The sequence below is a fragment of the Taudactylus pleione genome, unplaced genomic scaffold (assembly GCF_031769625.1).
Source record: "Taudactylus pleione unplaced genomic scaffold, aTauple2 ptg000009l, whole genome shotgun sequence".
In the NCBI taxonomy this organism is placed as follows: Eukaryota; Metazoa; Chordata; class Amphibia; order Anura; family Myobatrachidae; genus Taudactylus; species Taudactylus pleione.
The window spans coordinates 15,274,729-15,301,548 of record NW_028284412.1 but is presented as its reverse complement, the minus strand read 5'-3'; the positions used below and the strand labels follow the sequence as shown (position 1 = coordinate 15,301,548).

The 26,820-nt window shown below is 46.2% G+C and overlaps 1 protein-coding gene across 2 annotated transcripts in view; it reads right to left on the bottom strand.

Moving 5' to 3' along the window:
- The window catches only part of GLA (galactosidase alpha), a 149,126-nt gene that overhangs the window by 70,683 nt on the left and 51,623 nt on the right, over window positions 1–26,820 (bottom strand). For both annotated transcript variants that reach the window (XM_088467402.1, XM_088467403.1), the window contains exon 4: window positions 8,072–8,163. In XM_088467402.1, the coding sequence (XP_088323528.1) occupies window positions 8,072–8,163 (92 nt within the window). The remainder of the gene's footprint in view (window positions 1–8,071; window positions 8,164–26,820) is intronic.

Below are 26,820 nucleotides of genomic sequence, written 5' to 3'. Positions count from 1 at the left end.
ACCAACATATTTTTGTCTGTAGCCCCTGGCATTAAAATTTGATTCATACCTTCGTTTTCAAAAAATCATCAATGCTATAATGCATGTGAATACTGCCTCATAGGAATAGCCCTAACAATACTGTATACAACTTTTTGTCATTTCTAAATCTTTGCAGTTCACATAATGAGACCCACATTAGAAAATACATGGTGTATCCAACACCCAAGGTACAGAAAAGCATAGGATGTGGTCACATTTAGACCAGATTGCAGTTCCTGACAGCTAAAACTAAAAATTCTCACCAAAAAAATAAATTATTTGAAAAGGACAGTCAAGCAGGTAAATTCTGAATGCACTCCAAATAAAATCCCTGTAACTTGGAAGCCCCTCATTTTACATACAAGAGTAGTTCCTCAAAGACAAATATTGTGTCATCACTGACTTCTTTGCTGATTCAGGGCCTGATTCAGAGATGGATGCTAAATGCACAACAGCTGCATCTTTGGACGTAGATGCTGTGCGAAAATATGTAAAAGCAGCGGGAGGTATCTGTAGGTGACAGACGCACACTGCATGCTTTTGTGATCCGCTGCTACAACGAAACATGCAGCATCAGATCATCCGCGTGAACATTGGTGATCTGAGTAACTCACAGGTTACTCAGGATGCCTGATGTTTTCACGCTGCCGGGGTCAATAAAGCTGCGTCCAAGGACAAAGCCACTGGCCTCGTCACGCACAGGAAACAGGGCCGCCACACCCCCCGTGTGAAAACACTGGCCATCTCCACCCCTTCCCTGTCCCCAAACTGCTGGGGCATGTCAATCATGCTGCGGTTCAGGCAGCATTGTGACCGCCATAACAGATAGATATTTGCTCAGCGCAGTGTGGCTGACCGCGCCCACACTAGAACACTTGAAAGAGTGGTGCTTAATACAGAATGTGGAGTTATAGATGCACACTATTGTATGAGCCTTCTGCAGGTAGAATGGATATGACAGCTGGAATCTGTATGCATGTCAGGTGTGGATGAAATCAGTCAGGTGGTGTAGATGACGTGAACACACTTTAGCTGACATGACTTTGTGTAAGTAGATGATGGTAGCTGTTAGGGAGTTATTATTATTGTTACATTTTATTTATAGGTCACTGCAAGTGGTCCGCAGTGCCGTACATACAACAGTAGGACAGTAAAGGGTACACAGAACATAATATTACATTACAGTAACCAAAACATAAATCATAGCAAAGGTAACAAATTAGCATAATTGTCAGTACACAATTCAGATGGGAAGCAAGGTGAGTGAGGGTGTAATCCCCAATAGGTGGAACCTGTTTCCAAAAGTGACCCCATGACTAGCAGGAGTAGAGCCACTGGAAGAGACAAATGGCTATGAGCAAGAGGAATTCCGGGCTAAAGGGCCACTGAGTAGGGAAAGGTTGTTATTGAAGTGCTAGAGAAGATGGCTATAAAAACAGGAGGGAGGAGGACCCAGCTCCTAGTGTAATACCCAGCCGCCCACTATGACTTTAGGGACTGAACAGGTTCCTTTTACTGAAGTGAATGTGGGTAGGCAGAAGGTGGTTTGCCCTTCCTGAATTACCCCAACCTTTCAGAGAGCAAATTCCCCTGTCAAATTTTGGATGCAAGATGTACCTTAGACTCCGATAATATATACCACTTTGGTTGGAAAAGTACAATTTTATTTTTGAAGGAGCGGAGCAATGGACGACCTCGCTGGTCAGTACTTTCTGCAAAGTAAGAGGTTAGTTAAGACAATATACATGTACATACAACTTTAGAATTCAACACAAATAACTTACTGCTACTGCGCCATCAAATTGCATTTATCACAATTTATCCAACACTTTATCATCTAACATACTGTACATAACACGATTTCTAAATGCACTACAGTGGTCTCCAACCCATAGCTCGCGAGCTACCGGTAGCTTGTGGCCGTAATTTGGGTAGCTTGCGTAGCTGCAGTATTGCTGAGTCAACTAGGAGGAAGTGACCTCTGACAAAGCCTTTGGTGGAGCGACGGGGAAGCGCGTCAGGTGTGCCGTAGGGTGGCACTATATGTGACGGACACCATCTGGACATCACAGGAGTCGACTGCATTTGGGGCGAGTGACTCCCGCCCAGCCCTGCTGAAAAATAACACAGCAGGCCTGCCTTTATCTTCTGCTACTCTACTGTACTTACCTCCTTGGAGCCGGTAATTAAAAGTTAAATGTGCAACAATATCACTGAATTAAATGCATTGTTGTTTTCTATGAAACATTTTTTTCATTTTCATTAAATGATCTTTAATTTTTCGGTTATTAGTCGGTTGGCGACCACCACGTTATAGAATACAATTTTAGTACCTATTAGTGAACTAAGAGCCTCATTCAGAGGCGGTTGGAGGATGCAAGCGGTCGCTCAGAAACTGGGCGGCCGCTTGCATCCTGACCGCCCGCCTCTGTTTTGGTCGTTAGGCTGTGGGTGACGACCGCCAGGGTGATGGTCGCGATGGTCAGAGACCATCGCGTCCATCGGGGCTTACGACGGGACCCTTGGGTAGGGTCTCACTTGTCGTAAGCCCCGGAGAGCTTCTGGCTCTGTCAGAGCCGGAAGCTCTCCACTGACATCACTAGTGATGTCAGTGGGGCCTCCCCCAAACGGTAGGCGTTCCCATGGATACGCCTCCATTTGGGCTGCCACCCCCGCGGCCCGCCTTCCAAACGGGGCGAGCTGTCAATCAACATCGACAGCTCGCCCCCTTTGGAAAGAGACCCGCTACGACCGGCGCTGTCGGTCATAGCGGGTCTCACGCATGCGCACGAAGGAGCCGGCTCCATGCGCACTGGACAAACATCGAGGCGGCCGTAGACCATACGGCCACCTCTGAATGAAGGCCTAAGTAACTTTACTGCAGTATAAATAATTTCTCTACACTAAACAAAATTTCTCAGAGGTTAAGTCAGCTCGGTGGTGCACAATGTTGATTTCTTCCTTAACACTGAAATATTTCCAGATGGCCAATCGACTGAGGTAATCACTACTAGGTAGTTTTAACCTTTGACCTATTTACAGGGGGAGGTGGGGGTTCTCTTGTGGATTCAGGTACTACTGTGACTATTTCTAATACGCAGTAGAAGCCCTTGTTGAATAGCTGTAACTGTTCTAACATTTGTTGCGAAAAATTAGTGACAAATTATTTAGTTGTTAAGTCTGGACACCGAGCCAGCAATGTAGCACTTTTTAACTTCTTCTCCGTGACATGAGTCAGCTTTGCTAAACAATAAGCCTGCTGAAGTAATAGTAAAGCTTTGCAAGGTGAGACTATCTAATTTTTAAACTTCCTTATGTGAAGGCTCCCTGACAGGGATATGTCTATGCAGAGTTGGGTAACTTTACTGAGGCTAATAGTGAGACTATCTAATTTTTAAACTTCCTTATGTGAAGGCTCCCTGACAGGGATATGTCTATGCAGAGTTGGGTAACTTTACTGAGGCTAAGATGGGTCCGTATATATTGTTTTCTTCACAGACTCCCTGGCTATCTTAAGGTCTCAATCAGCTAGTGTCACACTCATCCTACTGTATTTTCAACTATGGAGTGCTGCTTTGTCAGAGAAAAGATGGTTAAACTCATACTTGCCTACTTTTGAAAAAGCATTTCAGGGAGATTGTGAAAGCAAAACCTATGAGTGCTGCGGTAAAGTGAGCGTTTATTGCTACATCTGAGAGGCGTGCCATAAAATTGATTTACATCCAAATGTAAATGAGCCCCAAAGCAGTTGGAAAGATCTACTTGTTGATGAGAAAACACTGGCATTTTTAAGAATATGCATTTAGCCATAGGAATGATTGTGCCTTATAAACAATGCAGGGAAATGATACTAATGATCCAATTTGAATGTATCTATGTACAGTATTTTTATATATATATATATATATATATATAACAGCTACATAATAGGGGTAAGGTGCAGTCAGGGAGATTGGTAGACTCTTCGGGGGGTCAAGGAGTGTATTGGGAGTGCAGACTGAAAGCCATAGTGTGTGTAGTGATTTTATAAATGTATAAGGCAATAGATATGCCAGAGGTTCCCAAAAGCGGTCCTCAACGCTCCCCAACAGTTCAGGTCTTAGAGATGCCCATGGTTGAGCACAGGTGGTTAAATCAAATTGACTGAGGTACTAATTGAGTCACCTGTGCTCAACCATGGATATCTCTAAAACCTGAACTGTTTGGAAGCCTTGAGGACCGCTTTTGGGAACCTCTGGCATAAGGTGTTTTTGACAGAGAGAAGCAAAGGACAAAGGGCCCGATTCAGACCAGTTTGCTAGGCTGCGTTCGCACGCATCTGGCCAATTTTCGCTATCTGCGCATGCAGAAAAGATGCAGTGCGCGAACCAGTCACTGCGATCAGGCAGCGATTACACGTTTAACATAGGCATGTTGTTACCTATAGTTTATCTGAGTACCTACACTATAAACACAACTCAAATAGTTGTTCCAACATTCATAATTGAGGCAACAGTGCCCCCTACTGTCTATTAATATTTATGTATATTTCCAAACATGACCGTTATACTTGTTCAAATGCTTATGTATGAGTCTTCCTCCTATATAAGACGTTATTGGTCAGTATACATTCAGCCTATGCCTATGGTCAATGTACGAGATCCAGCTCCAAGGTGTTGGAGAGGCTCTTGGGAATTAAACCATTTATGTTCTGAGTAGATGATCTGACAAGCAAGTTAAGTGTTTATTATACTTTATTATCTTTCTTTTACTTTGTAATATATGTATTTTTAACTGTTATTTGTTTGTGTGGCTTGATTAACGTCTTTGTATCCAAAGAATCTTATCACGTTCCACCGAGAACAGGGAGATTGCTACTATTTCAGGGAGTCTCCCTGACAATCAGGGAGAGTTGGCAAGTTAAACTGCACCTCTCACTTTTTTTAATGTAGCTACTTACTCTCTCCTGTCACCTGCAGCACTATCCGTGTTATATAGGCTGGGGGTGTGTGTGCACTGTTGGTTTCAGGTTTACCGTTGCAGGCATCAGTGTATTCACCACATCACTGCACCGCTCAGGAGCCATTCTCAGAGCTGAGGATCAGATCACCTTTCTCAATTTCTGACAGCCTCTCAGGGCTAGCAAAGCACAGAGCACACCCCTCTCTGAATTACAGCCACCTACTTTCACCTCTGCATATTCTTCCCTGACAGGACAACTGCCCAGCATAGACCTTGCAGCTCCCTGCAATGTGCAGACTGAGGAGCGAATATAGAGCTGGTCAGCGGTGCTGCTCTCTTATGCCTGAAGATGCTATGCGTCCAGGGACGGACTGCTGCCTCAGTTTTCCTCTTTATTGTGCGGTTTCTAGAAGCCAGGCCCCTTGTCTACACTGTAGCAGCCTGCCCTTCCATAAATAGGATGTCACCAGAGGATGTGATCAATGCAACACCATCTGTCAGTCAGGGTGTCTGCGCTGTCTTTGTGAGCTGTAGCAGGCTCGCCGGTAATCAGTAGTGCTCTAAGGGTCCCCTTCTGTGCAGCTTCCTTGGAAGTAGTTACCGCCTGTCAGCTGCACCTCAGCTCTCTCTGGCAGGAGCCTCTCACCATCGCCAGTGTCCTACCTCTCTCTGGGCCTTATTCAGTATGGATCGCAATATTGCAAACACACGCAGTTCAACTGCGATAGCAAGCTAATCCATTCCGATCACAATGTAAACTCAGCACAACATATGTATGCCCACTTTACCTTACAAACACATTCATAATGTTTAGCAGAACAGCAAAACCATTGGTATAATCGAGTACCATTGCTGCCTCACGCACAGTTGAACAACCCCTGACCTTACTCAGAAACTGCTAACAACCACACACTATGAGACCTCACACTGCGTAGGCTATCACAGTGGTTAATTTATGCACGCCTTTGCACTGGCACGCCTGCACCCCCCACAAATGGTGCTTCATGTCAGTCACTCTGGGAGGGGTCTGCGTAGCCTCTGCGATCTCAGTTCCGATCGCAATAGCTAGCTTGCACACTGCAATGCATACACATGCGCAGAACGTAACAATCGGCCTATTGTGTGGGTCTTAGCAACTGCGATCCAAGCTAAATCAGGCCCTATGACATACTTCTGACTGCCCCAACGGGGTCGCATGACACTATCCAGCCAGCGCATGGTAATCTAGATCTTTCACCTAGAGATGCCCATCTGTAGGTTGTCTATCGATGGGTATAATCGATGGTTACCATCGATGGCACACCAACATCTATGGCGAATGATCGATGGTTTGCGCCCCTCTATGGCCACCGCTGCGAGGGAGAATAAAAAAAAGAGGGGCGGGGCTTAGCTGTGGCTTAGTCTTGTCTGGAAAAAAAACAATCGGCTCTCACTAGCCATCAATGGTAAGAATATTAAAAATCAGCCATAATCCATCGATGATTTAGAATCATCGATGGTCAATGGCCATCTCTACTTTCACCCGCATGCCAGCTCCTGCAGCTGCTGCCAGTGTCCACTGTCACATATTAACACTAAACATACAAGTCGCTGTCAGGCTATATAAGAAATACAGGGTACAGGTATACAATTGCACTAAACGTTGGTAGTTATACATAGACATATCCCCATTAGCTTTGAGGTAGGAGGCTGGGGTGAAGGGTACACTTGCATGAACAGGTGGGTTTTCCGTGCACGTTTAAAGCTATGCAAGGTTGGGGAGAGCCTGATAGAGCGAGAAAGCTCATTCCAGTGAAGGTTAGCCACACGGCAAAATCTTGGATACAAGCATGAGATGCTGTAACGAGGGTGAGAGGACATGTGGTGGTCACTGGCCGACCGGAGTGGGCGGAAGAGAGTATGTAAGAAGATGAGGTTGGAGATCTAGGTAGCAGTTGAGTTAGAGATAGCTTTGTATGCGAGTGTGAGGAGTTTGAAGAGTATTCTGTAGGGGAATGGAAGCCAGTGCAGGTTTTGGCGGAAGGGAGTGGCAGATATGGATCGGCAGGAGAGGAAGATAAGTGTAGCTGCAGTGTTGAGAACAGATTGGAGGGGAGCAAGATGGGAACGTGGGAGACCAGTGAGAAGAAGATTGCAGTAGTCAAGGCGAGAAATGATTAGTGAGTGGATAACCAGTTTGGTAGCATTCTGGGAGACGAAGGGCCTGATGTGAGCAATGTTGCGTAGCTGGAACCAACAGGTGACAAGTGCAGATGCTGTTTAAGAACTTGCTGAATGAGCAGATGATGGTAGCTGTATGCAGGAATATACTTCGGTAGACTGTGCACAGAGAAGCAATGAATCCGCAGGTAATGAGTGCAAGTTGTTCAACTGAGATGGTACAGTAACAAGTACAGTAGGTAGTGAAAATAGGACTTCCAGTAGGAGTTGAAGGTAAGCAGGAGTGCATTGGTGTAGATAGGTGGAGCACCACAAAGTAATCTAGCAAGTCAGTAACCGGAGGTACCAAAAGAGGTATCAGGAAGATGAGTTGTACTGGCGATGTGCTAGTGGGCTGAGGAGGTTTAAATAGGGTAGACTGAACAGGGATTGGCTTCACTGGTCATGTGATTGATACAGTCTGATGATTGGCAGCAGCAACGTCAAAATGTAAACAATATTGCAGCTAAGACGCGCTGTAACGCTGTCAGCTGGAATCCATGTTTGGAAGAACACATGGCATTTGTACTGCGGGTGCATGCCATGTGGCAAAGTGACAGCAGTGTGTAAAATAAACAGGTTTGGAGAACAACAAACTGACACCCATCATCCTTTGTTTCACATCCACCAGAACTGTAGATGCTGGTGAACTGCAACAGCAGTGAAATGGATAATATAAAAATAAAACAAATAGTAAATTTTTCTATTTCCTTCAGAAAAACCTTTGAATAAATTACTGAATAGAATATGGTGCAAATTGTATAGTTGTTACAATTTTAAGAATATTTTCAGATTCTCTACTGTTATAGAATATCCCATATGTTAAACAGAGAGTATTGTAAAATGCAACAGAATATGCTGGCATCATATAAGTAAATGTTAATAAATAAATATCCCTATTCCGTCTCACCTTTTCTAAGCGTCGAGCATACAGTGGCCACTCACAGGAATACACTATACTTCTCCCTGTATGATTCAGTGCAATAGACATACGGCGGTAACCTTTAAAAGGGAAAAAACAGAATGTACAAGTTGATGGATGTGGTAAACAATTATGGCACTTTAAAAAAAAAATTATGTTGTAGGGTATTTCCAACATTTAACAAGAAAAAGTGAAAAGTAATATTAAACTAAGCACCACCTTCGACCTATCAGAATTACACCTGATCTGCCCAAAGCCACTACTGGGTGCCCAACCCACATTTTAGCAGGATCATGCAAGTTTTAAACCTCAAACCTTTTGAGATTAGCAATTCAGCACAGGTCTTCCAAAATACTTTTTGCATTATCTAAAGATATTTTGCTATAACAATTTGTGACTACTGATGTTTGATCACAATAATGTTTAGGCATTTTCCCTGGTTACAGTAAATGGGCAGTGTGAATGGAGTTTGACTGTACTGTCATATATTAATGGAAACTTCTCTGAATGCAGCATACATTTGTCACTGGTAAATGTTAACACTAACATGCACATATAACAGTTAAATATTTTAACTCCTTGAAATTTTAATTTTGCATCTGCTAGCTGAGAAAATTATGTATTTGTACTAGCTTCAGTAATTGTATGTCTATTTTTATAGTAAGCACTGCAATCCAGTATGCAAACCAATTACATTTTGGGGCCTAGTCATCAAGGTGAATGGGTTCATTAAATATGTAGAAACAGTATTTTCTGCATATCCTGTGTAAAGGACCCATTCACCATAAGTGTCTTAATGTGTCTCCCGTAGGGATGGCCATCAGTGGGTTAACAATCTATGATTACTATCTCTGGTGCTTTCAGTGATTAACATTGATGGCATGAAGCCAGCAACAGGAAACCATCAATAGTTTACACCCTTTGATTGTCATTCTTGGTGTGATGAATGGCAGGTGGCAGCCATTGTGCCAGCCGTGGGACTGTTAGTGCCACGCTAAGCCGGCACTTTTGTCAGATTTCACCTCACCCCAAACATCACGCTTAATTGAATAGCTCCGGGAGCTCCCTCCCCGGGTTATTCATCATTGGTTTGAACTGAATCGTGACCAATGATGGCGGTTTTGGCATAATTCCATTCCCCAACGTCGAGAGGGAAAAAAAAATTGCTGTCTGCTCTGCCATAGATGGCTGAGAAACACCAGATCTCTGCCATCAATGACATAACCATCACCCATTGGTGGCAAATGATGGCCATTGGTGGTCGATGGCCATCCCTAGCCTGCCATCCATCAAGCTCTGAAAACCGAAAGCTGTCAAAGCTTGTCTGTGGAAAATGATGCCATCTTCAGACGGTTTTACCAGTTGAACCCCGGTTCTTCCTATACAGTGCAAAGAGGGATCCTCCTCTGGTCCTCACAATGTGCACGCGTGAACGAAGTACAGATCTTTGCATCTTTGCCACGTGGGTGGCAAATCGTGCCATGCATGGGGCGATTCGCACTCCCACAAATGGGTACGTGCGCTGCGTTTGCACCTGCGACTCCATAGAATTGCATGGTGTAAACGCAGCACTAGGCATGGTGTAGTGTGGCACACATGGTGGCGGCTAATTGCTTGGCGTGATGCGTGCGCATGTTTGCAGCGTGATCGGAAAATATGCAAGATATGGATTTTTTCTTAAAAAAATCATGAAAGCAGCTAAAATCACATAAAATGGGCCTGTTTCTGTTCCTATAGTATTATTAACCTCAATAACATTTATTTCCACTCGTTTCCAGTCAACTTTGATTTTTTTTTCCATCTAGTTAAGGGCCAAAAGGTTGCATTTAGCTAGCTGGCTGTCACGATTCCTAGGCGGAATCAAAACTGAGTGATAAATGGAGTTGAGGACTGTGCAAAGATGATGGTTGGGGTACCCCTTGAGGATTGGATAGTTGATAGTTGGCGCAGTCACTGGCTGAAGTAAGAATAGTTGATACTTGATAGTTGGTGCAGCCACTGGCTACGTGACACTGGACTGATTGTTGTTAGGATTGTTGTCCTTACTTCTGCTCACTCTTACTTGGCAACAGTTACAAATGGCTTGGCAAAGGTTGTCCGGATTTGGGTGGAAATAACTCCACACATGAGAAGTGGATTTTTTGGTCCTTTGCCCAGGCATGGCAACAATGTTATTTTTCCCACCATGGGCAACAACTGTTGCCTGATTTACAATTTTTACACAAACATCCTTGGCACCAACATCCTCCTCATCATTATCAACATCCTAGTCATCCTTGTTGTTATCGCCAACTACATAAATATCCTCCTCATCCTCCTGGTTCAATTCCACAGAAGCATCCTCGATTTCTAAGTCAGCATGTTGACTTGTGCTGCTCATCCCCACATTTGCAGATGGCACACAAAAGGTGGAAGGAGGATCCTCTTCAAGTACAGTATTAGAAAAGGTCAGACTCACACATGGCAACCGCAGACACACTTGGGGGTAAATTTACTAAGATTGGAGTTCTATTAAGAAGTGATGTTGCCCATAGCAACCAATCAGATAGATTCCAGGTATTATCTTCTAGAAGGCGCTAGTACAATGAGAAGTAGAATCTGATTGGTTGCTATGGGCTACATCACATTTTAAATAGAACTCCCATCTTAGTAAATTTATCCCCTGGACTCTCCTCTGGGATCTGTGACTTTTCAGAGCACACAGTTTGTTCCAGTGTCTTACCCATCTTAACATTATACATTTTTTTTGTACCTCTCCTACAAGCAGAAAGTCTTAAATCATCACAACTGGAACCACCAGTCATAAATAAAGGCCAAGGCCTTATCTTTTCCTTGCCACTTCATGTAGTGAATGGCATATTGCCAATTTTTTGTTCTCTAAAGCTAACGGCTTTATTTTTATTTTATTAACAGGATACTAGTTGATTTTACATGGCCTGACTTAAGCCCTGGTGCATTGGCCTTCATAGATTACATTGACGGCCTTGCATCATCAACATAACTGCTGCGGCAGCTACAAGACTGGTATGTGGATCCTGGTCTCCTGTCATGTGACTGTCCTCCATACTCACTGCAGTCTTGCAGCAGTGTCACCAAGCAATTATAGCGCAGCTAAGAAGCATCTAACGCACACAACCACATAAATAAAATATTTTTCAAACTGGGGAAGATCACCCCTGAACGAGGCAGCAGCCCCTTGATAAACAATACAGGTACAGCTACGTTGCTGATTAAGTGTGGCTAACGTGCACACACACAGAAAAAAAAAACACTTATTTATTATTTTTTTGCACTTGGTGGGGGGGAGAGAGCACCCCTGAACAAGGCAGCAGCCCCTTGAATAATGACACAGGCAGTACGCTTGGCACAGCTACATTGTTGATAAGTGCGGTTAACACGCACACACACAGAAAAAAAAACACATTCTTTTTTTTTTTTTCAACTGTGAGGGGGAGAGAGCACCCCTAAATGAGGCAGCAGACCCTTGATGAACAACAGAGGCAGCACCCCTGTGCAGCCAGTAAATATATATTATATTTGCACTTGGGGGGGGGCACCCCTGAACAAGGCAGCAGCCCCTAGATTAACGACACAGGCAGCACGCTTGGTGCAGCTACATTGTTGATAAGTGCGCCTAATGCGCGCACACACACAGAAATTTTTTTTACACACTTGGGGTGAAGAGCACCTCTGATGGACAGAGCACCCCCCTGGACAACACAGCAGCACCCCATTATGGACTGCAGTGACACAGGAGCCACTGAAGCCCCCCTCTTCTGTCTGCAGCACAGCTCCTAGTGTAGACAACACAGCCCTTATGGACAACAGGCACAGCCCAGTAGCCAGCCCCTATGATAACCCCTATGCACAGTAGCCAGCCCCTATGCACAGCAGCAGCACAGTCCTCTTCACTCAGTCTCCACAGCTGGAAAGAAAATGGCTGTGAGCGCGGGGAACCTTTATACAATCCAAAACCTGCGAGAATCCAACAGCGGGATGGTGACATTATGCCTCGCTTTGAGATTAGAGTCAGGTGGGAAAACCCGAACCGGCTTACATCAGACTCGGATCTGCAAAATTCAGATCTCTGATATCCGAACCCGCTCATCTCTAGTTTTAAACCAACATTTTAATTTATTCTGGTTTCCTACAACTGTGGATAAGTGGAAAACCATCGCTGAAGAACTCGAAAGGCGTTGCGGGGGAGCCATTGATGGGAAACATATCCGCATTACCCCACCTGCCAACAGCAGATTCTGCTATTATAACTATAAGGGGTACTTCAGTATCAATCTCATGGCAGTGGCGAATGCCAATTACGAATTTGTGTTTGTGGATGTTGGCAAGAATGGCCGTGCTTCAGACGGTGGGTCGTTCAAACAGACGCCATTTTACCAGAGGCTCACCACCAAGACCCTCAACTTCCCGACAGTGGAGGAGACCAAGAATGGCCTAGACTTTGTCTTTGTGGCTGACAAGGCATTCGCATTACATGAGAATATCATGAAGCCATATGTGCCCAAAGGGGCTTGACCAGAGATCAGTGTATCTACAATTACAAGCTTTCCAAGGCACGCCGTATTGTGGAGAACGCTTTTGGAATACTTAGCAATCGTTTCCGCATTTCCACACCTCCATAAACCTGCGTGTGGACAAAATTAACTGGGTCGTCATGGCGTGCTGTATCCTGCATAACTTTCTCAGGCGCAAAACCACCCAACAAAGGGCATCAGGAACAGCTGAGCCAGACAACCATGACCATCCTGAGGAGATTGTCCAGTTCTAGTCTATGGCAACACCTGATGGGGACCAAGCTGGAAAAACAGGTGAGGGAGGAATACCTGGACCAGGGGGCAGTGCCATGGCAGGAGGACTGTCTCAGATAAAAAGAAGTGAATTGGACATTTGGGAACAGTACAGATTGTGATTTAAAAAAAAAAAAAAGCAAGGTGTGTATGCACTGTCTCTACTTACTAAACTTGCCTCGGAAGCCACGCTGACAACTTCACCTGCCTCCTCTTCTCCCTCTCGCTCGCCCATCAGGACAACTGACCTTCGATGAGGTTCTTGCTCCAGAACAAAGGAGATTAAATTGTAATACCACAAGGTGGGGTGGTGCACATCATCAGCGGAGGCTCCAGAACTTTTGGACTTTTCCACCTTCTTCCGCTCTTTCACAAAAACGGTCCAGAGATTCTGGATCTTCCTCCTCTCCCATGAAACTGTTGTGTCGCTGTAGTATGGACTGCTATATTGGACCAACTCCTCCAATGCCAATAGTTTTTTGGATTTGTTGGCATAGTCATGACAAGTGACCCTCCAGAGACATTCTTTGGCTTCATAAAGCTCCAGGAAGCCAGATATAAATTTGCCTTCCTTATCCAAAGACATTTCTATGGGGAAAAAAAAATAAAAAATTAAATGGACATTTGTAATAACACTTTATTGATTTGAAACAGTTTGATTTTTTAAGTATTTTTAATGTTGCTATGTGTTGTAGTTTTTAATGTTGTTTATAGTTATAGTATTTTTAATGTTTTAATCTATGTTGTTTTAATGTTAGTGTTTTAATGTTGATTTTAATTTTTTGCATTTTTAAATAAAGTTTTAATTACAAGAATTTCATTATTTCATTATGTTCATAATATGCATTATATTGTTTTTGTTTTTTTGTTTTTAATTCTATTTAGTGTTCAATAACGCACCAATGGTATATACACAACAGGGCTGGGCAGACATTGGTGGTCAGTGGGTCATGCATTTAATACACATTGGTGGACAGGGGAGGGGACACAATGCTGGACAATGGGTCATGCATTTAATACACATTGGTGGACAGGGGAGGGGACACAATGGTGGTCAGTGGGTCATGCATTTAGTACACATTGGTGGTCAGAGGACACATTGGTGCTCAGCAGCACTATATATAAATATATACTCACTAAAATAAGGACCAAGCAATCAGGTGTGCCAGCTGATCACGTCCTTCTCCTTCCAAGGCACGATGCTGCACAAAATGGAGACCGGGCCTGTCCAGCGATGTGTCAGTCAAGTGACGCTGATATGACGATGTATCGTTCGATAGTTCGTTAGTGCCAAAACACGAACGATCTGCACAAAATTGTGTACGAGATTCTCAGATTTGGACATATTTTAAAGATTTGTCGTTCCAATGCATCGAAATCATGTGAATCCTGCAAAATATCATCTAGTGTGTATGCACATTGTGAGGGTATGATAACCTACTATTAGAGGTATATTTCCTAAAGTGAGAGTTTTTAGAAGTGGAGATGTTGCCTAGAGCAACCAATCAGATTCTAGCTATTAGATTCTAGAAGGTGCTAGTTAAATGTTAAGTAGAATCTGATTGGTTGCTATGGGCAACATCTCTACTTCTAAGAACTCACTTTAGTAAATAATATGAGATATGGTAAGAACTTACCTTTGTTATCTCTATTTCTACGAAGTCCATAAGGTTCCACAGGATACCTTGGGGGTATAGGTGATGACGTCAGGCATCGGGCACCATAGAGTTTTCAGCCTCCCAGAATGCACTAGGGTCCCCCTCCTATACCCCGCCCCCGAACCAAGGCATCTCAGTTACGTACCAAGCCATAGGCCGGGGGAGGAGAAGGAAGAGAGAGAAAAAAGATCTGGACACACACAAGAATCACATTCTCACCAGAGGGAGACGGAAAAACCGGTGACCAGAGCAAAGCCCATCTGCAGCACAGGTGCGACAGGGCGGGAGTCCTGTGGAACCCTATGGACTTCGTAGAAATAGAGATAACAAAGGTAAGTTCTTATCATATCTCATATTTTCTACATCAGGGTCCATAGGGTATCCACAGGATACTTTGGGGATGTCCCAAAGCAGTATCCTTTAAGGGTGGGGACGCTCCTGTGCTGAAAGGAGAATCCGCCGCCCGAAGGAAGCATCCTGAGAGGCAAAGGTGTCAAACGCGTAATACCTCACAAAGTTATGGACAGAGGACCATGTGGCAGCCTTGCAGATCTGGAATGCAGAGGCACCACGTCGAGCAGCCCACGAAGGACCCACAGACCTAGTGGAATGAGCCCTTACAGAGGAAGGAACCGGAAGGCCTTCATGAAGATAAGCTTATGAAATGGCCATACGAATCCAGCCTGCCAAAGTTTGTTTTGAAGCAGGCCAAACCTTTTTACGGAAGCCATAGAGGACAAACAGGGTGTCCGACTTCCTAAACGAAGAAGTGCGGTCAACATAGATCCTTAATGCCCGCACAACGTCCAAAGTGGCCTCACCCACTGAAAGATCAGGTGAGTTAAAAGCCGGCACAACGATTTCCTCGTTGATGTGAAAACTGGAAACAACTTTAGGAAGGAAACCAGGACGAGTGCGCAGCACCGCCCTGTTCCTATGAAAAATCAGAAAAGGGGGTCTACAGGAGAGAGCCCCTAAGTCAGAAACACGTCTGGCCGAAGTAATGGCCAGAAGGAAAATTGTTTTAGCTGTCAGCCACTTGAGGTCCACTGAGCCCAGTGGTTCAAACGGCGGTCCCTGGAGAGCCCTCAGGACCACAGCTAAATCCCAAGGCGCCACCGGTGGAACAAAAGATGGCTGAATTCTGAGAACACCTTGCATAAAGGTGCGCACATCAGGGATTGCAGCAATGCTACGATGGAACCAGATGGACAGGGCAGACACCTGCACCTTCAGAGACGCAAGGCGAAGCCCATGGTCCAGTCCCGCCGGTAGTAAAGCTAACACTCTAGACAGACGGAACTCCCGAGGAGCATAACCTCTCGGCCGACACCACTGGAAGAACGTATGCCACACACGATGGTATATCCTTGCAGAGGACGGTTTCCGAGCCCTTAACATTGTTTGCACTACAGAGCTGGAAAACCCTCTGGACCTTAACATGGCCGTCTCGACAGCCACGCCGTCAAAGACAGCCGAGTCAGGTTCGGGTGAAGACAAGGACCCTGTGACAGGAGGTCCGTAAGCCTTGATAAAGCCTGTCAGTGAAACGTACGTTGGCGTTTAGAATGCTGACCAAAAGGGCGCTGCTCCTAAAATGATTGTCTTTTAAATGTGTTACTGTTTGTGCATGTATATGTATTGTCGGCACTTAGTTAAGATAATAACGCAGTTCATACCCGAGACGCGGCTGTAGCGTGCTCGTGGACATAGGAAATCAATCTGATATTCATGGGAACAATACGTTAATCACGAACATTGCCCAACAGAGTATAGGTGACCGCTGTCATTTGGTTTAGCTATCAAATAAGCAAATAGAATTGAATCAATGAGTCCTATATCCTGGTCTTGGGATGATATTTAGCTGCACATTAACCTGACCTCTATCCGGGACGCGGCCACAGCACGCTCGGGTATACAGGTATTCAACATAATACGTGCAGGGAAGCCATGGCTTAATAGTGTGGCTGGTTACTAATAATTATTATTTAAACTACTCACAGTAAGTCACGCCTTACTATTAAAATCCCATATTCCGGTCTTGGGCTGGTGCACAAGCTATAGACCGGAGGATTAACAGGTGTAATATCTAAGCCTATGACAAAATATAAACAAAGCTGCTGATTATATTAAACCAATAGTGTGTCCAATAATTTTTTCTTTGTATGTTGGGTACATTATATCACAACATACTGAGTTATGTGACAACCTTTATGCACTGATGAATAAACGGGTTAACTTGACAACAATTCAGCCAGTAATTTATTATGTGATTCAGTGTGTTCATACTTAGAAACAAATGTTTCAAAATTAATGGGAACATGGTATCCCATATATGAAAGGTAACACACAGCGAGTGACGTGCAAAAGCAGAGTAATTTAAACAGGTGGATATATATATATATATATATATACTTACCTTGACTTACCTTGACGGGGTGACATGGTTTATTACATGCACCTTATTACTGTAGAAGCATGATGATGTACACTATCCATCAATATATACTCATACTGTGAGTTATCAGTCTACAGACGAAATAGAATACCCTCATATATATTTGGAGGGCTGATGTGTTAATCTGATAAAACATTTACTGATGGATTTTTGATACTGTAATATATTGTATTAAATACCAATCTTCGTAGGTCAATTAATCGCTTAGTTACGCACTATAGGTGTCACAATAATTGTGGCTAAGGAATATACAGGGATGCAATAAATTTTTCATTTAAGAATTGACACAGTGTGTGAAATGTAAAGCGTGATAATCTGAGTACGCTATTATTCATACTTATCTAGGTTCAATACCGCTGAGAACACTTGTCATAATAATATGTTTATATATTGTCTCTCTGTCTATTAAACCGACTACATATGCATCAAGAAGAGTCATGAACACTCAATACAGAATACAGTAAACTTTATTTATAGGATAGTAATTGCCCTTAAGTGTCAGCTGATTTTATTCACAAATTTCAATTCTTTTTTCACAATCTCTCAGTATTTTTTATTTTAATAAATATTTCACTATAACAAGGTTTTAGTAAATTTAATAAAGGTTATATTTTAGTTTATTATTCTGTGTGCGCCTACATAGGACTTTCTTTCTCCTTTCGAGGAATTTGTAAATATCAATTTGGTTCTTGTCCTTGGCAGCACCCCCAACAATAGATTTAATATTAGCAATACTATAAATGGGGTCTCTTTGTTAATAATTCTTTCTAGTGCAGTGGTTTTTCCCTTCTCTCCCCCTTCCCTTAGTATACAAGGTCCGGGCGTAATGGCAACCGCAGAGGAATGTCCACGGACAGTCCCTGGAGGTCTGAGAACCAGTGCCTCCGGGGCCAGGCAGGAGCTATCAACAGGAGCGTCCCTCCTTCCTGTTTGAATTTCCGGATTACCCGAGGAAGAAGGGAAAACGGAGGAAAGAGATAAGCAAACCGGAACGTCCACCAGACGGACAGAGCATCCACCAGAGATGCCTTTTCGTCTCTTGTGCGAGACCCGTACACCGGCAACTTGTTGTTGTGCCGTGACGCCATGAGGTCGATCTCTGGAAGACCCCACATGTCCACCAGAAGTTGAAAGACGTCCTGGTGCAGAGACCATTCCCCTGGATGAACGTCCTGGCGACTGAGAAAGTCCGCCTCCCAGTTTAGGACTCCCAGGATGAATACTGCTGATATGGCCGGGAGATTGCGCTCCGCCCAAACCAGGATTCGGGACACCTCTACGAGAGGCGCCCGACTTCGGGTTCCTCCTTGCCGATTTATGTAGGCCACGGTGGTAGCGTTGTCCAACTGGACCTGCACTGGGTGACCTTGGAGAACCCGATGTGCCTGCTGGAGAGCATTGAAAACCGCGCGGAGTTCCAAGATGTTTATTGGAAGCTCTGCTTCCGCCCGAGTCCACCTGCCCTGGAACAAGTGTGGACCCGTGACTGCTCCCCAGCCCCGAAGACTGGCGTCCGTTGTCAACAGGACCCAATTCGCCACCCAGAACGGACGACCCTTGTTGAGATGGGTTGTCTGCAACCACCAGGCTAGGGACAGGCGAACCTCCAGAGTGAGCACCATCGTCTGGGATTTAAACTGTGAGGCAGTCCATTCCATTTGGACAGGATCAATTGCTGCAGAGGTCTGGAGTGAAACTGGGCATATTCCACCATGTTGAATACTGACACCATGGAGCCCAGTAACCTCATCGCCGAGTTTCAGAGACAAACGGCGATTACGCAGACAACTGCGCACACTCAACTGCAAGGCAGAGATCTTTTCCCCCGTCACAAAGATCCTTTGCTGTCCGGAGTCCAATAAGGCTCCGAGGTGCAGAATCCTCTGAGACGGGATCAGGGTGGACTTCTGCCAGTTTATCAACCAGCCGTGCTGTTGCAGTACCGCAATGGTCAGGTCCAAGTGGCGTAGAAGGAGCTCTGGAGATCCTGCCACCAACAGAAGGTCGTCCAAGTACGGTAACATGCGGACTTCCTGCAGCCGCAGGGAAGCTGCCATGAGCGCCATCACCTTGGTGAATACACGTGGTGCTGTCGCCAGTCCAAAAGGTAACGCCTGGAACTGAAAGTGGTCATTGCGGATTGCAAACCTGAGGAACTGTTGATGGCGTGAAAGAATAGGGACATGCAGGTAAGCGTCCTGTATGTCCAACGACACCATGTAATCCCCAGGTTCCAGCGCCAGAATGATTGACCGTAGGGTCTCCATCCGAAACCTTGGCACCCGCAAGGACTTGTTGAGTGCTTTGAGGTTGAGGATCGGACAGTACGACCCATTGGGTTTCTGCACCAAAAACAGATTGGAATAGAAACCCTGGCCCCTCTGGGAGTATGGAACAGGCACTATAACTCCAGCCTGGAGCATAGTGTGCAAAACCTACCGCAGTTCCATGGCTTTGTTCCGGTCTGATGGAAGACCCATGGTGAAGAATCAAGACGGGGGCCTGTGCCGAAAGGAGAGGGCGTACCCATGAGAAACCACCTCAAGAACCCAAGTGTCTGTCGTGGTAACCGACCAACACTGGGCGAACTGCAGCAGGCGGCCTCCCACTTTGGGATCCCCCAAAGGGAGGCCCGGACCATCAGGCCGCAGGCTTGTCCTCTGGCTTAGAGACCGGACGTCTGGTACTCCAGGCCTGTTTCCGGGGCTTGGCCGATTTTTTGGGGCCAGCCTGTCTGGGGAAAAAACTGTGTCTTAGGCCTACCCTGGGCCCTGTAAGGCCGTAAGGACGACGTACCTGAACCGGAAGGAACTGCAGCAGACGGAAGACATGCCGCAGCGTGGCTACGATTTTGTCCAGATCCGGACCAAATAGGACTTCACCATTAAAAGGCAAAGCTTCCAAGCCCTTCTTGGAATCAGCGTCCGCCTTCCAAGATTGCAACCATAAGGTGCGACGAGCAGCTACAGCTGCCGAAGAAATCAGAGACGCCAGGGTACTGATATCCATGGCCGCTTCTTTGATATAAGTGGCCGAATCCCGGAGATTGCCTATCAACTCAGTCTGTTCAGCCGAACAGTCGGAATCGAAAGATGCCTCCAAACTATCAGCCCAGTGCTCCATAGCTCTGGCTACCCAACAAATGGCCATAGCCAGCCTAGCTGCCCCCCCCCCCCCCGCAAGGGAATAAACGGACTTAAGGCAGATCTCCAAGACATGGAGGGCATGGGCAATGTGGCACTTCGGACTAGGCGTGTCACATATGAATCCACCTGTGGAGGGGATTTCCACTTAGAAAAATAATTATCCGCAAACGGATAAGCCACCGTCAAGCGTCTCTGAGGCTGATACCGTTTGCCAGGATTTTTCCACGCCTCCTCTAAATGGTCCACTAACTGACCCGAAAGAGGAAACACTGTGGCGTCACCCTTAATATCCTTAAAAAAGGCATATTTAGATTTGGACACCGGAGGATCTTCATCCTCAATAATTAAAGCTGTGCGGACTGCCCGAATAAGTCCAGGAATATAAACCTTGGACCTAGCGTCCGACTCTTTAGCATGGAGAGGTTCCTGGTCAGAAAGATCCAGAATCTCCCCATCATCAGACGTCACGTCGTCATCCTCGTAAGGAGCGGACAGACGCCATCGGCCGCTTATGTGGCCTCAACACAGACTCCCCTTGTAACACGTCCGACAAGTGCTGTACAGAACTTGTCAGTGAATTAACCCACGCAGGCTCCTGGGAGACCTGGGGAGGGGAAATAGGGAGACTGTGGGGTACCATCAATTGTCTCAGGAAACCCTGCATGGGTGACGACACCACTGACTGCTGGAACAATCCCATCTGTGGGAACGCAGGCTGCGGAGCTAACTGGCCCACGAGGGTTGTAAGCGCTTTGGCGAAACAAGCCCAGGGTGGCTCCTGTACCGGAGCCGTGACAGTAATTGGCCGCGCCAATAAATGACACTGCTGACATAGCCCCTCCGCGTTACCCTCCCCCTCCGCTATTGGTACCTTACCCGTAGTACACATAAGCTGGAGAGGAAAGTCACTCTCAGACATGATGGTAAGTATGTGACCCCTCTCACTGATACTTGTTAGTATAGTGTGAGACCACCCTGCAATCACCGCACTGCAAGGGCTTTAGCAGAAAAAGATCAGGGACAGTGAAATGGCTGACAGTAGAAAGTGAAAGTACAGGCAGCAGACGCTAGCAGAAGTCACATACAATGCAAAGAAATCAATTCCTGCACTATCAGCGCTGATCCTCAACTACGCAGACACAGAGCCTGGTAGGACACAGCGCTGCATACACAGATCTTAATTCAATGGAGGAGAGGTATGCCGGGGGACCCAGACCGCGATGCCACCGATCTTCAGCGTCCAGCAGCGCTCACCATGCTTCCAGCAAAGATGGCCACCGAGGAGCAGAGAGGAGGCCAGCCTGGGGGAGGAGCGCTGCCACAGGACCAGTCAGCTACAGTAGAGAGGGCTGTGTGCAGCGGGGGAGGCGCCGGCTGTGTACAGGGAAGGCGCGCTCCCCTGGCATGCAATTAACCCCTGGGACGCCGCAGCGCTACCGCTCAGCCGCGGTCCGCTGTCCCAGGGGGGTAGTGGAAGCGCAGGTTAGGTACCTGGCTCCACGCTGCAGCCAGTCCCCAGGGAGCCCCCTGCCTGGGGACTCTGGACCATGTTTCAGCAGGGTCCCACCGTGGGACCCCGCTGCTTACCTGCTGCCCCCTTGAATCCGGCCATGGTCCCAAACATCTGGGGTCACCGCTAGCTGTGACCCCAGATGCATACCAGCATCCCCGGCGTTCTGGTACCGGCGGGGGTGTAGGGAAGACAGCATGGACGTCAGTACTGACTGTCCATGCTGTACATCCACATGTGCAGCCACAGCTGCTTGTTGAAAAAAACTTCAGGGGCTATCCTTAGAGGGGGTCTAAATAGGTGCATCCGAGTCCGGACGGGCACCAAACGAAACTGAGATGCCTTGGCTCAGGGGCGGGGTATAGGAGTGGGACCCTAGTGCATCCTGGGAGGCTGAAAACTTAAGTCTATGGTGCCCGATGCCTGACGTCATCACCTATACCCCCAAGGTATCCTGTGGATACCCTATGGACCCTGATGTAGAAATACCCCTTACTGTTAGAATGTGGAATAAGCACAGCTAATGTTCAGGTTAGTTATGTGAGATTCATTCAGTCTACTGGCAACCATTCATTTGTGCAATCTAGGTCTCACTGTGCTGGGCTTCGTTCTGATTCCTGATTGCTGCAGCTTGGCTTAGAGCCTTGCATGATTCTTTGACTGGTGTTGATTGAATGTTCAAACCTCATTGTCACGCCTGAAGGTTGGGGTTGGCTTGGGCAGAGGTGTGAGGCTGAAGCAGGAACGGAGGTGGTGTAAATAAAGCTGGGAGGCTTAATTCAGCTTGTACTCATGTGTTAAGAGGCGGCAGTGGAACAGCTGGTAGAGATCCAGATGAGAACCGATGGTGTGTAGCCCAAAGGCGTGAATAGGAACAAGAACACTTTATTAGACTGGAATTGTAGTAGATGAGACCATCTGGGTATTGGTGCAGTAATGACAGTTGGATGGATGGTAACTCAGCTTTCCGGCAGAAACCGATGTTAGGATATCGGAATGGATATGTTGAAGCAGATATTGGATTGGGAACGATGATGCAAATATCGGACTGGGACCGAGGATGCAAATATCAGACTGGGACCGATGATGCAGATATTGGACTGTGGGCCTGATTCAGAGCCGCTCGTAAGCTCCGAGCGATGTTCGCACATCTGCGCATGGGTCGTAATGCGCATGCACCAACCAGTCAGTGCGGTCGGAAATCGTGTGCTCGCAAAATAGCGAATGCCTGCTAATTTGAGTGACAGGATGAGACGTTTGTGGGTGGTAACAAGGGAAGGTGCTTGAAAACAGGGAGTGGAGATCCGAACGCAGGCGTGCCAAACGGTCAAAACGGGCGTTTTAAAGGTATGCATAATTAACAAAGCAGCGTCATTGACCACGTCACTTGGTTGCCTTTTAGTCTGAACTGCTCGCATGCTTGCGGTAGGAAAATGCTACCACAAGAATAGCGAGCAGTTCATACGCCTTTCGATGTACTCGATTAATCTAATAAATAGCGGAGATGACATATGATGCGAGCGGCCAAGGGGCGTCTTTACAAAATAGCGAGCGCATATTTCGTTCGCTCGCTCAGACATAGAGGCGTCAACAGACCGCAAAGAGCGAGCGCTCAATTTAAATAGCCAGCCCCTTTTTCTGAACGAGCGCCGCAAATAGCGTCCGGCTCTGAATCAGGCCCAGTGTTTGTTTTGAAATCGTTTATATCTCTTTTAAATTTATGGTTCTTTTTTTCTATTATTGATTTTGCAAAAGCTTCCACCCTTTGATTTACCAACAAGTCTCTCTCTTTAAATGAACTAGCGTCCTTAAAGTAGGGGTGTGCACCGGCCACTTTTCGTGTTTTGGTTTTGGATCTGGATCTTTCTTCGTGTTTTGGATCTGGATTGGTTTTGCCAAAACCACCCTTCCGTGTTTTGGGTTCTGGGTTTTGTGTTTTGGATCTGTATTTTTTTTAAAAAAAGCATAAAAACAGCTAAAATCACAGAATTTGTGGGTTTTTCTGCTCCTATGCTATTATTAACCTCAATAACCTTAATTTCCACTCATTTCCAGTCTATTCTGAACACCTCACACCTCACTATAGTGTTTTTATGTCCAAAAGGTTGCACCGAGGTAGCTGGATGACTATGCTAAGCGACACGAGTGGGCGGCACAAACACGTGGCCCATCTAGGAGTGACACTACAGTGGCAGACAGGATGGCAGTTTGAAAAACTAGACCCCAAACAGTACATAATGCAAAGAAAAAAAAAGAGGTGCAAGATGGAATTGTCCTTGGGCCCTCCCATCTACCCTTATGTTGTATAAACAGGTCATGCACACTTTAACAAACCAATCAATTCAGCGCCAGGGTCTGCCACACGACTGTGGCTGAAATGATTGGTTCGTTTGGGCCCAAAACAAGCTGGCAATTAATCTGCCCTGCACAAACTGGCTCTACAGAGGCAAGATGTCGTCCTCATCCTCCTCATCCACCGATTCCTCACCGTCTTCAGTGTTGTGTACATCCTCATCCTCACAGAGTATGAATTTGTCCCCGTTGGAATCCACCACCACAGGACCTTCTGTACGTTCTGGAGGCTGGTCTTCCTGGAAGAGTTGATAATTCATTTTTATGAACATCATCTTCTCCACATTTTGTGGAAGCAACCTCCTACGCCTTTCGCTGACAAGGTTCCCGGCTGCACTAAACACTCTTTCGGAGTACACACTGGAGGGGGGCAACTCAGCTAAAATAGAGCCAGTTTGTACAGGGGCCTCCAAATTGCCTCTTTTTCCTGCCAGTACAGGTACGGACTGTCTGACATGCCTACTTGGATGCTGTCACCATTCTGTCAATGGTGACAGTATAATATGCAGTGACAGTAGACAGTAAAAACCTCTATTGATTGCAAAATTCTATTGCATTTATATATTATTAATAATTTGGAGTTGTGCACCTGAGATTTGTCTGTTTTTGTGCCTGCAATTAGTCTCATCAGGTAGCACCTCCCATTATATATATAGTACAGGGTGTGCAGTCCAGAAATCTTTCCCATATATGTCAGAAAATGTTGCCAGGTCCTTCAGTCCGGACCAGATGTCCAAACTTGGTCCTGCCTGCCCTGCATCACCGCCAGCGGGTTGCTTAGGATACCTAAGTTTTTTCCTGGCAGCCCCAGTTGCAGGAGAAAATGAAGAAGGAGCTGTTGACGTGTCACGTTCCGCTTCAGCTGACAGTGTTTTCACCAGCAGGTCTTTGCACCTCTGCAGGCTTGTGTCGGCCGGAAAGAGAGACACCACATAGGCTTTAAACCTAGGATCGAGCACGGTGGCCAAAATGTAGTGGTCTGATTTCAACAGATTGACCACCCTGGAATCCTGGCAAAGCAAATGAAGGGCTTCATCCACAAGTCCCACATGCCAGGGTGGAATCGCTCTGTCTTAGCTCCTCCTTCACTTTCTCCAGCTGCTTCTGCAAAAGCCTGATGAGGGAAATGACCTGACTCAAGCTGGCAGTGTCTGAACTGAATTCACGTGTGGCAAGTTCGAAGGGCTGGAGAACCTTGCACAACATGGAAATCATTCTCCACTGCGCTTGAGTCAGGTGCATACCCCCTCCTTTGCCTATGTCATAGGTGGATGTATAGGCTTGAATGGCCTTTTGCTGCTCCTCCATCCTCTGAAGCATATAGAGGGTTGAGTTCCACCGCGTCACAACCTCTTGCTTCAGGTGATGGCGGGGCAGGTTCAAGAGTGTTTGTTGGTGCTCCAGTCTTCGGCACGCAGTCGCTGAATGGCGCAAGTGGCCAGAAAATTTTCGGGCCACCCAAAGCGTCTCCTGCACGCCCCTGTCGCTTTTCAGAAAATTCTGCACCACCAAGTTTATTGTGTGAGCAAAACATGGGACGTGTTGGAATTTGCCCAGATGTAATGCCCGCACAATATTGGTGGCGTTGTCATATATCACAAATCCCCAGGAGAGTCTAAGTGGGGTAAGCCACTGGGCGATGATTTCCCTCAGTTTCTCTAAGAGGTTGTCGGCGGTGTGCCTCTTACTGAAACCGGTGATACACAGCGTAGCCTGCCTTGGAACGAGCTGGCGTTTCTGAGATGCTGCTACTGGTGACGCTGCTGTTGTTGCTGCATAAGGTAATGCATCTACCCAGTGGGCTGTCACAGTCATATAGTCCTTAGTCTGCCCTGTTCCACTTGTCCACATGTCCGTGGTTAAGTGGACATTGAGTACAACCGCATTTTTCAGGACACTGAGGACACTTTTTCTGACATTTCTGTACAGTCTCGGTATCGCCTGCCTAGTGAAGTGGAATCTAGACGGGATTTGGAACCAGGGACACACTACCTCCATCAATTGTCTAAATCCCACTGCACTAATGGCGGATACCGGACGCACGTCTAACACCAACATAGCAGTCAAGGCCTCAGTTATACGTTTTGCTTCAGGATGACTGCTGTCATACTTCATCCTCCTCGCTAAGGACCATTGGAGGGTCAATTGTTTAGTAAAAGTTGTGGTGTTCCTACTTCCTCTCTGGGATGATGAACGACTCCCAGCAGCAGCAACAGCAGCAGCGGCAGCAGTAGGCGTAGCAATGCAGGATCCTCCGGAGGAATCCCGGATAGGAGAGTCAGTCATGCCAGTAACATGGCCTGCAGGACTACTTCCGATCCTGACTAAGGATGAAATTGACGAGGAGGGAGTTGACGGTGTGGTTTGCAGGCGCTTGGATACAACAGGACAACGGGATTTAGGTGTCCCTGGACTGCTTACGGTCTTAGCCAAAGTTTCTGAACTTGACAGTAACTTTTTATGAACGCGCTGCAGGTGTCGTATAAGGGAGGATGTTCCTAGGTGGTTAACGTCCCTACCCCTACTTATTTCACCTTTACATATGGTACATATGGCAAGACAGTTGTTGTCCGGATTTGGATAGAAATATTGCCAGACCAAAGAGGTGGAATGTTTGGTCTTCTGCCCAGGCATGACCGTGATGGCCTTTTTCATCCCACGGACAACAACTGTCTCCCCCGGAGCCTGATTTAAACAAACCACATCACCATCAGACTCCTCCTCCCCAACTTCCTCCTCAGCGCCAGCTACACCAGTATCCTCATCCTGTTGTACTTCAACAGTGACATCTTCAATTTGCATATCAGC